We start from the raw sequence: 12,812 nt of genomic DNA on the forward strand, positions 1-12,812 counted from the left end.
GGTCTATACCAGCCAATGGGAGACTCTCCCACTTTCCCACCCACCTTTTGGCCAAAAAGGCTCTTCTCAAAAGAAGTCAATAAGCAATTAGAGAAAAATAATGTAGTCACACTTCAGAGGAGAAAAAAGGCTTGCCCATCTGTCTGGGGACTGGCTGCACCATAAGGAGAGAGAGACTGGTTATAAACCAATAGCCTCTTTCTTGTGGCAGCCATATTTGCCTGGTCCCTCAGTCTAGACAGGGCTCTCCAATCTTCTGCCTGCGGAAGAACCAGGAAATGGGAATATTTTTGTTACGGCCGAGGCTCCTTTGCCAACCCCTAGAGGAGGTGTGTTATATGAGCTGAGGCCTACCATAGTGGGATTTTTGTTACCTGACCGTACCTCCTCAGAACTAGGCCTCAGTTTGCACCACATACCCGGCTGTCAGTTGCTAAGTCTGCGTCCTTTACCCACCCGCTGTGAGGGCCTGGCTGGGTCCCTGCCTGGGGCAAAATCCAGTGATGGGGAGAGAGGGGACATAGTCATTCTGCAGCCATTGTACACAGGCTACGCTATTCCGAAGAGGTGCAAAGCAGCAACACCCCCGACTGTTTCCCCAGTGCAGCAGACCCCTGGATCAGGGCTTTCCAGGCTGTGTGGCCAGGCAGTCCGGCATGCTGAATATTTCCCCATGCAGCCACAAGGACCACGGGGACTGGGGCAGTCAGGGGCAAGCTAGAGCATCCCTCCAGGCTGTTCCAAGTGGATGAGGGTCAGGAGTGCAAGCTGCCACTCCCAGTTCGTGTGCTGAGTTCTGTGCTGATGCAGGATTGAACGGGGGCCTGGGAGAGCATGGCTAGCTACGCAGGTGACTGTCATGTTTGCTTGGAGATTCTCCTGCCCGGTGTTTTGCTCTGGCTGCTAGTCTGCTCTCAGACCGCTCTGCCCAAGGGGCCTTCATGCACGCCTGATGGGCTGCCCCTTTCGCAGACTCATTGACCAATTCCCCATGCAGCCTACAGGGCGCGGGTTAGATGTTACCTCTTGGTCCCAGGTAGAGGAGACCAGGGAACATGCTTTAAAAGTCTCCTCTGTGGGCAACACGCAGGGCTGAGCCTGTCTTGGAAGAAGGGGAGAGCGGCTCCCTTGGAACTCAAGACAGAGTCCAGGAGCGGGGCGAACTTTGGCAGTAATGGAAGAAAATCTGTCATGCAGGCAGGGGGCCAGAATTTGCTCCTCGGAAAAGGAGGAGCAGCTGCTTCTGCTCTGGGGCCGGCTTCTCCTCAGGTTCCTTCTTGGTCCTACTTGGTCCTATTCAGACTGGTCCTTCGGATCATAGACCGCATCGTTGTACGTTGGCGGATGAGGCAACTCTGCTGTGGGCACCAGGAGGTCTGCCCTGATGGTGTTGGGCACAATAAGCATGGCCTAGAAAACAGGGAAAGCAGCCTCCATTGGCACCAATATCATCATCTACAAGCTCTGTAAGGAGCTGAGCCAGTGACCACTTAGGTGCGTGGGCATCTCTCCAGTGATTCCATGGACCACATCCTGCTCGCCTGCATCACCTGGTTCTGTACCACCTCTGCACCCACCGCCATCTTCCTCTTATCATCTGCATCCTGTTGGCCAAACCTGCGAATGCCTCCCCGAGACATGCTCCACTCAACAGGGATGGGGGTTACATAGAAGCAAGTCTCTCACCGGGCTTTCCAGGCGGGGGGATCGGAATGCTCACCTCATTGGAGTTGACACGGGTTGCCCGGCACCAAAAGAGTGCAGTGGCCACTGCGATGCAGAACTCCAGGATGGTGAAGATCAGCAGCACAATGGAGATCCCGTTCCCCGCCTGCTCGATAACAGAACACCACAACAGCAGAGCCATTAACATCACATAACCTTCTACCAGGGCTGTGTACTATGTATCACTCCCTCCCTCATCAGTCCCGGGCTGCCCCCCCCCGTCATCTCCCAGCACATTCCTGGAGACATAAAAATCCAGTTCCACTTCTTCTTCTTGTCCAAAGGGGTGCACCAAGAATCCATTCCAGGGGGCCCAGGCTTTTCTATCTGCCAGGCTGCTGCAAACTATAGGTCAGATTCATCACTGGCATAAATCAGGTTTGATTTGCACCAGCTGTGGATTTGTCCTGGTGTGAACCCCAGGATTTGGGTGAGGCAAAATCTTTTATTGGACCAACTTCTGTTGGTGAAAGAGACACACGTTCAAGTGTTCTGTTTCAGACTAACAGGTGTTGGTCCAAGAGAAGATATTACCTTAACCACCTTGTCACTCTCCAAATCGTCAACCCATATTATTTAGCATCTCTAATGTCTTGGACCCAACCTCTTCTCATTCTTGCCTTAGACTTCAGAGCTAACAAAGAAGCAGCACCATCCCTTCTCCAGGGAAATCTATTTCAGGTTTACGCCTTGCTCAGTACACGACAAGGACTTGAGTTTTGCTGATGCTGTGTGAAGATTCAGGGAGGGCAGTTTAGGATCTGGACTTAACAAAACACTTTCATTCAAATTTTAACCTTTCTATATTTGTTTATATCTATCCATCCACCCCCATACCCTCTATTGATTGATCCATCCATCCATCCATCCATCCATCCATCCATCCATCCATCCACATACAACCTGTCTATCTATCTATTCCCATATCCTCTATCTATCTATCCATACACGCCAAACGATGACATTCATTTTAACATAATCATCTCAAAACATCCTGTTCTGTACATACTGAAATGGGACATTTCAACATTTTCAGAACTGCTTTTTCCCAATTTCCACCCCCTAAACAAAACATGGATACTGCTGTTTTATACATTTCAATGCAGACAAAAGCAGCACATTTTGTCTGAAAAGGGGGTCCCCCACGAAATGCTCACCCCAGCTAATGTAACCTGCGCTATGGTCTTTGCCTTAGCATCTGAGCCACTTGCCACTGTCACCATTGCTACACAGAAGGCTAGATCCTCCTCCCTCTACATCCCTGTTAGGGTAGCACCAGATCTCCTCAAATTGCTCCTTCCACACCAATGATCTGTGACTAGGCATCTAGCTGCCCGCGGGATCTTACCATCACTAGGTAGTTGTAGTAGTCAAAGTTGGAGTGGTACAGTCCATTTATGTTCAGGTCTATTATAAAAGCCACTATCCCGAGTAATGCAAAGATGGCACTGATGACATTCATGGTCTGGCTTCCTTTCACCTGGAGGATACACACAGAGAAAGAAGAAATATTGCTAGAGGGGTGGATGGAATGAATAACCAGCTGGAATCTTGGAAGGAACTCTAATCTGAAACCATGGATCCGTGTCTCCTGGCTTTGTCTGGATCCAGGAGGTGAAAATCCACATACTGGAAACCCAAAGCACTCCTGTGGGTTGACCTGGAATGGGAAGCATATGAGACGATCCCTCCCAGCCTGGAATCTTGCAGACCAAAGAGCTTAGTAAGATCTGGACAATGAGACAGCCACATTAGACAGGATTAAATATCATTCAGATTGGGTATAAACTCTCTTGCTACAGAACAACCATCCATCAGCTATCTATGGGTAGGAACGTCCAACAGGGACAGGTCAGACACAGAGGTCTGGGCTAGATGGACCTTGGATCTGATCCAGCGAGGCAGTTTCTATGTTCCTCTAGTTTGGAGGACCATGCGAACTTTGGGTGTGCGGCTGGATCTCATGAAGTTGTTCCGTGATTTGGTTACTGATCCCCATAACAGGGCAGCAACGGAGAACTGTTATTGGTGGACAAAGGTTACAAGCCTACATAGAACTCATTGGCCTCTCTGCATCTATCTCCCTGTTGTGTTCCTCTCTTAGGAATGTCTGAGGCGATGGGTTTCCCCATTCAGACAAACATCTCAATGCTGACAGGGAGGGCTTTTCGGCTCTTTGGACAAACCTACCTGCTTGACTGCAACATAATATCCTTCTCCACTCCCTGAATTTTAATGGAGAGCAAAATCCCACCATGTGCTATTAGGGGATGCCCTGAATTACCATCAGATTCTTCATGTGAACTCCACACCTGCCCTGGAAAGTTTCTTCTCCCCTCACCAGAAACCACACCTCCTGGAGGAAGGGAGGAATTCAGTCTTTGTGTTCACAAGGTGGCTAGTATTCTGCTTCCATCCCCCTTCCAGTGGAGTTAAACTAAAGCCTCTGAAGGGGCAGAAGTGCTAGGACTTACCGCACACTCGGTCGGGCTCTTCTCAGCTCCGATAGAGAGGCATCCGGAAATGATGAACTGTATAGGGAAGGGGAAATGATCGTTGTCAGGTGCGCCGTGTACATGCCTGGTTGCAGGGCTGCTACATGGCCTGGCTGCAGTGGTTCATTGCACACAACAGAGGTGCACACTGTAAAATCCTTCAATGCAGTTAGGAGCGGCTTCTGGGAGGGTAAGGTACAACACACACAGCGCTGCCTAGTGGCAGAACAGTATAATACAGTGTAGACGGCCATTCCTGTCTCAAGGCCTCATAGACCTTAAGGTCAGAAGGGACCATCATGATCTTCTAGTCAGGCCTCCTCCACATCACAGACCACAGACCCTCATTCATCCACGTGAGGGTCCACAGCCTCTGCCTGAGTTACTGACATCCTCAAAAGATGCTGTAAAGACTTAAAATGACAGAGAATCCATTTACACTAGTTTAAACATGTAAAAGCCCCATGCTTTTGGGTAAGGCAACACTCACACACCACTACCAGAGTTTCTGCCAATCCGACCCCATGGAAAATTCCTTTCCAATCCCAAATATGGCGATCAGTTACACCCTGAGCACATGGGCAAGACCCACCAGCTAGACACTGGGACAGAATTTTGTTACTCAGAGGCCTCCCCAGCTAGTGCCTCAACCTCAGCTACTGGAGATATTTGCTGCTAGCAGTCGCAGTCGCTGCTACATGCCATGGTAGGCAGTCTCACCATATCATCCTCTCCTTAAACTTAACAAGCTCAGCCTCGATAGTCTTACAGTCCTGTTAGCCTTTTAGCCCCCACTGCTCCCCTTGGAAGACTGCCCCAAAACTTCTCAGAGGGTTAAAAACCTTCATTTAATCTCAAGCCTAAAGTTGTAGGTGGCCCGTTTATATCCCTTTGTTCTTATGTCCACTTCTGAGTGCTTAACTTAACTCCTCCTGCTATTTAGCCCTCTGCTGTATTTAGAGAGAGCAATCACAACCTTCGGTTGGGCCAAACAAGCCAAGCTCTTCGAGCCGCCTCTCAGAAGGGAGGTTTTCCATTCCTCAGATCATCCTGGTAGCCCTTCTCGGCACTTGTGCCAGTTTGAATTCATCGCTCTTGCACACAGAAGACCAGAACTGCACACAGTGTTCCAGATGCAGTCTCACTAGTGCCTTGTATAATGGTATTAACACTTCCCTGTCTCTACTGGAAATACCTTGCCCAATGCATCCTGGAACTGCATTAGCCTTTCTTCATAGCCTCATCTTACTAAGCTGTGGGTCTCTTCACACTTTGGGATAAATTCTGATCCCTTAGGGGGACCAGTCTGATGGAAAAGAGGCAGGAGCATGGAACCCTTCCCCCTGCGAGAGCAAACAGGATGAGAAGCTCAGGAAAGAGTCTGTTCCTGCCAGAAAGCAGTTACCTCTCTGGACTCCAGCAATCAGAAGTCTCTGCTGCCTGGCTGAAAGACAAGTAGGCCACTAAGGCCTGGACCCTCCAAGGTATGGAGTTACCCAACTCCTATTGAAATCAGTGAATTAAGTCCCTATATGCCCCTGGGGATCTGGTCAGGACCATCTTTTTGCTTAGCGTCTGCACAGAACTTAGCACCATGGAGTTCTGGTCCAGGAGTAAGGCCACTGGATACACTGCAACATAAATCATCATCATAATGCATCTAATTTGTCAGCATCACAATCCCCTGTATGTGCCGTGAAAAACCATTGCAAGTGGGGGACACGCCCTTCTGGCTTGGCCATGGGACAGTCATACAAACCCCGTCCTAGGTGGGCAGAGCGGGGAGAAAAATGGGCTGATCTCAGGATGCCAGTCTGAGCTGGGTGGAAAGGGGAGAACGTAGGATGGCCATGGAAAACCAACTCGAGGAGAGAGGAGAGGAAAGAACATGGGGATGGCCATGGGAAGCCATTTTGAAGGAGGATGGAGAGGGGAAAGCATGGGATGGCCATGGACAGCCATTTTGAAGTGGGTGGAGAGGTTGAGAGCATGGGAGGGCCATGGGAAGCCATTTTGACATGGGTGGAGAGGTTGAGAGCATGGGATGGCCATGAGAAGCCATTTTGAAGTGGGTGGAGAGGTTGAGAGCATGGGAGGGCCATTGGAAGCCAGCCCAGCCTGGATTCATTCAATTCCATTGATGTTACTCACAGACACGCCTCCCAGGAACGGGATCTCTCCCATCACAAAGACAGAGGTGTAAACGTTGGTGATAGTCGTCAGGACAATCCCGAAGCCAATGTGCATGAAGCCATTCATGATTTGGATGGTCTGGAGAAGGATCACAGCAATACCATGGGTCCCACTCGCCCCACCACCACACTGCAGACATTACAGAGGGGTGGCCTGTAGCTCTGTATTTTGAAAGCACAGTCTGTGCAAATGCCACATACGGTAGGGGCCGTCATTCAGCCACGGAAGGCACTGTGGCAGCTTGCCACCGAGTAGCTCATGCTTTTTAGCTGTGAACGCTGAGAATCCAAAACCCACCGTTGGCTCAAGCAGGGGTCGGAGACCCAAAGATCAGCTTAACCCTTCCCTAATCTCCCTGTTTGAGAGATGGAGAAGCTGAGGCAGAGCCGTGGCATGGCCTGCTGCAGCTCTTCCACCCAGCCAAGCTGTGCTTAGCACTGAAGAGTAGCCGGTTCCTAGTCACATGGACCTCAGGGCTCCAGGCCACAGCCAGGGGAGAACAAGAGAAGGGAGATGGTTGGAATTGCTGCATGATGAGTTCTGGTGGCCTCAGTGGTGTCTGGGAAGACCATCATGAAAGGCTTGCAAGGCAAGACAGTGCAAGGGCTGGATTCCTTCTCCTTCTGTGATACTCGGGGACTGACGGGGGAGGGCCATCTCCCGCCATCGTTTCCCCCCCATGCATGGCTGGCTCCCTTCCCATTGGGCACTGCTCCTTGCCCAGCCAGTAGCGAGCCCTGCAAAAAGCTTTGAGCTCTGCAGCAAACGCAGCCTCTGCCAGCGAGAGAAAAGGCCTGCAAATCTTCCCTGTGCTTTGCCTCACTGGGCCTGGCTCTGTGGGGCTCCTGGCAGGTGAGAGGAGGCCCGGGTGAAGGGGTAGCTCTGGGGGGCTGCCAGCCTCCGCCCTCCCAAGCAGAGTGAGGGAGCAGGGCTGGAGGTGGTAGCCAAAGTAGAGCCGAGTGTCCTCAGGTGGGACTCGCCTCTGACTTGCACCCCGGGGAGAGGCGGGCACCAGCTAGAACAGGTGTCAGCCCACGTCTGCCAGCCCCTCCCTCCCAGGCCGCTGCTGGCTCTGCCAGCTGGAGAATCCGGCCCCGGAGCGTGGAGCAGGGAACCGCAGAGCAAGTGTGAAACATCGGATGGGGGGGAATCGGGCCCCTATTAAGACAAAGCCCCGAAGATCGGGGCAGTCCCCATAAAACCGGGGCCCCTGCTCAGTCCGGCGTGGGGGTCACCTTGCCACAGAGGCCTCTCCAGGGGGAGCAGCCAGGGCAGGGGGGCAGCGCCAGGGGGGCTTTGGCTGAGGCATTTGCAGCCGGGGGGAGGCGCTACGACCCCAACCCGCATGGTGCAGCCGTGGAGCGGGGGGAGGTGCCCGCTCCGGCCCTGCCAGCCCCCGCCCCAAGCAGCCCCCCGCCCTGCCCCACTCACCCCCATCACTCGGTTCTTCCCCTTGGGGACCGTCTCCGCCCGGTACATCACGGCGCGTCTCCCCAGCCGGATGGTCCCCTCGCCCGACATGGGCGCGCCCGGGGTGCTCGCTCCCAGCCCTGCGGGGTGCGCGGCGGGACCCGACGCTGCATCAGCCCCCAGCCGCCCGCACGCCTGCCTGAGCCCGGGCCACGCGCGCCGGCCGGCTGCCCAGCCTCGGCGCGGCTCGCTGGGAAGGAGCCGGGGCGCTCCCATTGGCTGCGGCGGAGGATGAGCTCACAGAGCCCCGGAGGCAGGGGGAGGCATGTGGGGCTGGGGAGGAGGGGGGGGGGGGGTTCCATTCACTAGCAGCCCCAGCTGCAGGGGGGGGGGGGGGGCGAGCGGCAGGGGGGCTGCCCCGCAGTTCAAGCCAGACAGCGAGGCGCTGGCACCTGCCAAAAAGGGGCCCGAAAGGGGCTGATGCGGGGCCAGAAAGGCCCCAGGCCCAGTGATGGGGCAGAAGCGGGATGGTGGGAACTGCCTAGGGGTTTGTGCAACACCTCGGCTGGAGCCTGGGGCCGGCTTCAGAGGCCGGGGAGAAATCTCTGCTGCTCCTGGATCCCCCCAATCCCTCTCCCTTTCCTCTGGGAAGGCTGATCTGCCCCCCCTGCCTCTCCAGGGCTGTGACCCACGGCCTCAGCACACTGTTGACAAGGCTCACTCTGCCCTGCTCCTAGAGCTTGGTCTATTCTATCCCTGGCCCCTGGGGGGCCTTTGCTTTTCCAGCTGGGATCCCCTTTGGAGCAGCACCCAGCCCGGCCCCGAAACTCCCCTCTCCCGGCCTGGTGCCAGCGTTCCCCTCCGCTTTTCTCCCTGCACAGCTGCTCCACAGAATGGTGCATTTTGATGCCAGCCATTTTCAGACAGGCTGGAGTGATTTCATCACAAAAGCACAGACCCCCGGAACGGAAACAGCAAATCCTTTTGATTTTTCAGATCGTGGTTTAGGTGTGGATTGGGTTTTTTTCCCCACCTCTGACCGACACAATTTGGCAAAACCTACACAAATCCCCCAAAGTGTTTGTCACCAAATCTGCATTTTTCTCAGAACAGAAAATGTTGACCACCACGTTCTAATCACACTCAAGAATCAGCCATGGCCTTTGGGGGAAGAGGGTGACCTGACCAACGACGGAGGAATTGATACTGGGATAGTTTCTGGGCAAACTCCTGCTTCCCCAGTCCAACACAAAGGATGAGGGTTTGGACCTAATGACTAAAGAGGAAAGTGTCCACCACAGGACACTGAGAGGGAAGGGGGATGTTTCAAGTTTGGTCCATCCTGGGCCTTTCTGTTGACATTACCCCATGAGATGGGGAGTCATGGAGCTCACCCCTCTGCACAAGTTGACAATAGCATGACACTCATGGTGGTTAGATCTGGCTCATGAGAACTCCCAGGGATCAGAAATGTAATATTTGAATGGGGGCTAATTGTAAACCAAAACAATATACTGCCAAGAGCAAAAACGGAGCTAGACTCCAGCCATCTGCTCTGGTCTCAGTGGAGAATATGTACATTCTGTTTCCCTGTAAAGGGTAAAATACACAACAGCAGCACTACTAGAGCGCTCTCCCTGCTGACTATCCAACCTTGTTCTCCAGTCAAATTTTTTATACCCACTAGAGAAATCCCATGAGCACTTGCTCTTAAAGTGACAGTCTCTTTTATACACAAAGGCTTCTTGAGCAAGAACTGTTTTGCGCAAGAGTTCTCGTGCAAAAGGTCTTCCACAAGAGCGAGTCCACACTGCCATGTGCTTTTGCGCAAGAGATGTGCTTTTGCTCAAGAGCATCCATGGCAGTGTGGATGCTCTCTTGTGCAAGAAAGCTCTGATGGCCATTTTAGCCATAGGATTTCTCGCACAAGAAATTCATGTTGCCTGTCTACACTGTCTTCTTGTGGAAGAGCTCTTGTGCAAGAGGGCTTATTCCTCATGGGGAGAGGAATAACTCTTCCAGAAAAAGCCCTGTTTTCTGACACTGTCCTGTAAATTTACTTGCGCAAGAACGCGCGTGCAGTGTAGACGCTCTGTAAGTTTTTGTGCAAGAACAATTGTTCTTGCGCAAAAAGCCTGCAGTGTAGACATAGCCAAATAGTTAAGACAAAGTAGCAGCTGATAACCCACGTGATTTCCCAATATCAGGGTCTAATCTGTTCTCACAAACCTCCGCTGATGAGAATTCCACAACCTCCTTTCCAGTGTGTTGCTATTCTGACATGTAGAATGAATTCCTACTATCCAACCTCAATCTCTCTTGGTGCATGTTAAGACCATTACTTCTTGTCCTGCCATCAGTGGACATGGAGAACAATTGCTTGGTCTTGAGAAAAAAAGACTGAGGGCAGAGGGAGATGGGTCAGCTCTGAGAGTAGGGCCGTTCTAAAGAGGACAAGGAGCAACTGAAAAGCAACAGACCGAAATAATATGCAAACAGGGAGCTGGACTCAGCTGTACAGCTGTCCCGCCAAGCACCATCCTTATCGGCTTCTCTCCTGGCAGATTGCCCAGATCTTCCCAGGCCTGAAGTACTTGTTCTTTAGGAAGGCTGTGACTGCTAGCATGAGAGAGTTGTTCTCCATATGGGGCAGGGTTCTTGCACCTTGGCACCTTCATTGTAAGTTATCAGAGTGGAATCTTGCTTGTCTCTCATTATCCCTCCAGGTGGGCGTGACTGGGTCTCCATCACAGCAGCATCTCCTGCTCTTTGTTACAGGGATGAGTTATGCCAGCTGTTGAGTCTGCTCCTTGTGGTGCCTCTCCCATTGTCTACTCCAGGGCAGACCTGCCTTAGTCCAAGTACCACAGCCTCCTCGTCATGACTCAGCCCTCCAGCTATGCCACCATCTGTGTTTCCTCCCTGGGAGAGGAGCACTTCTCCCTCAGCTACAGCAGCAGCTCCCCGCTGAGGACAGAGCAGCGAGTCTGTCCCAGCCAGTATCCCCAGCCAGGCAGCTTTGTGTGCAGAGCCCTCAGCCCCTGGCTGGGTGGGGTTCATTAAGCAGCTGTGGGGCCATGCTACCCTGTGGCTTAGCGAGAACCTTGCTTAAGATCCACTTTGACATTTTAACTGGAACTTACAACATGATTCCTAAAAACCTCAGGATCCGGACACCTTTAAAAATGGAGGTGGGGGAGGGGGTACCTTGATGTAGATCACCCTCCAAATCCATTCCTCCAACACATGGGCCTAGTAGGCTGCTGAAAATGTTCATTTATCAGCTACAATAACGCATCTGGCTGAAGCCTAGTCTACACCGCCGCGGCTGTCAATCTGTTACGCAACTTCAGCTACATGAATAATGTGCTTAGATGTACTTAGCATGGTAGCTTCACCACCGACAGCTGATGCTATCCTGTCAACTCCACCTACGCATCTCAGAGTGCACTCAGCAGCCAGAAGGTAGTGAAAACGTGCCCTCAGCAAGGCAAACACCATTGGGAGTTACTATTGCAAACATGTAATGGGTGGGTGAGAGGGAAGGATCCATAATGGGGTAAGAAGCAAAGGAAAAGAGGCAGCTGGCAGCACGTCAGGAGAAGGACTGGAGATTTCAGGCTGTTTTTTAGTGGCCTTTCAGCTACTTTAAACTCATTTTCCATTTCAAACTCGTTTAATTGTTAGCCCATTTTTCTGCGGTATTCTGACATCAATGGAATTGCCCATGTGCATTAAAACATGCTTCTTAGCAGGGTCGGTTGAAAATTTCGCTTTCTCTCAACGGTAAATTGGATTTTTGGTTAAACTAAACTGTTCATGAAAAGAGTGTGCTTTTCTAGAAAATTTCAATTTTTTTATCCAAAATTTTTGGAAATATCCCCCAAGACTGAAATCTTTTGCTTAAATCTTCTGATTAAAATCTTCTGCTGTGCTGCTTCCTGGGAGTTGTAGTTCAGTTTCCTTATGTCCCCAATCTCCTCCATGTGCCAGGCTCCCCAGCAGAACTACATCTCCCATGATGCACCACAGACAGCCACTCCCAGGATTCACTGTGTCCACTCACTAAGAGGGGAGACCTGGAATAGGTGATACACCATGAGTCATACTTGTGATTAGAATTTGGCTCTCATTAACAATACCTAGTTTGTTTTACCCCAGGGATCTCAAAGCCCTTTACAAAGGAGATTAGCATCTGGGGAATTTAAGGCACTGGGAGGTGACATGACTTGCCTGAGGTTGCTCAGTATTAGAGCTCAGGTTTCCTGTGTACCAGGCCACTAGTCTGTCCAGCAAGACACACTGCCTCCTTGCTTGGGTGCATGAGTTAGGGCCTGAGAAGCCCTTGTCTCCTTTACTGAATGCCAATGATTCCTCAAGGGCACATTGAATGGAAGCAGAGCTCAAAGGATTTTGCTGCAGTCCTAAATCAGCAATATATATATGCAGCCCCCTCCCTTTAGGGCTTTAAGAAAGGGCTGCCAAGCAGCACACATGCTGCTAGAAACAACTCCCGCATCTGCACGAATTACGCTTTTCAACTCTGTATGATTCAGCTAAATCAAAGCCACTTTGCACCGGAATCTGTGAACTGTTTCGCTGACAGATGTCAGCTCCCTCTCCCTCCCATGCCGGAGCACTCCAGAATAAGTTCACAAAAGAGAATGCGTAATGAATGCTGTTTATTTGGGGGTTTGTTTTCTCCGGCGAAGCCAGTTTTGGCTCTCTGGACACAGATCAGGGTTTCGAAACGTCAGGCTGGAAGATTAAAGATTTGGAGTGCTCTGAGATACTGAAAATAAAAGATTCTCTCTTGGAAATGCTGAGGTAAGCTTAACCGAATTGCTGCAGCTCACACTCCATCTATTGCAAAATGTCCATCTGTGTCAGGGGTTCTCAAACCTCATTGCACCATGTCTCCCTTATGACAGCAAAAGTTACTACGTGACTTCAGGAAGGACTGAAGCCTAAGCCCACCCAAGCCCCATG

At 51.6% G+C, this 12,812-nt stretch overlaps 1 protein-coding gene across 2 annotated transcripts; it reads right to left on the reverse strand.

Annotated features, from left to right (window-relative positions):
• Positions 1-1,007: 1,007 nt before the first annotated feature.
• Positions 1,008-8,099, reverse strand: LOC102461017 (membrane-spanning 4-domains subfamily A member 15-like). Of its 2 annotated transcripts, XM_075928482.1 has the most exons (7): positions 7,845-8,060; positions 6,372-6,491; positions 4,200-4,256; positions 4,010-4,081; positions 3,074-3,205; positions 1,721-1,831; positions 1,008-1,410 (listed from the first exon to the last, which is right to left on the reverse strand). In XM_075928482.1, exons 1-7 carry the CDS (start codon positions 7,932-7,934, stop codon positions 1,294-1,296), a joined length of 699 nt encoding a protein of 232 aa, XP_075784597.1. In that variant the 5' UTR covers positions 7,935-8,060; the 3' UTR covers positions 1,008-1,293. The 2 variants fall into 2 exon arrangements, with proteins under 2 accessions (XP_075784597.1, XP_075784596.1); XM_075928481.1 differs by lacking the exon at positions 4,010-4,081 and having other exon boundaries at positions 7,845-8,099.
• Positions 8,100-12,812: the final 4,713 nt, after the last annotated feature.

This window comes from Pelodiscus sinensis, chromosome 4 (genome assembly GCF_049634645.1).
Source record: "Pelodiscus sinensis isolate JC-2024 chromosome 4, ASM4963464v1, whole genome shotgun sequence".
NCBI classification, from domain to species: Eukaryota; Metazoa; Chordata; order Testudines; family Trionychidae; genus Pelodiscus; species Pelodiscus sinensis.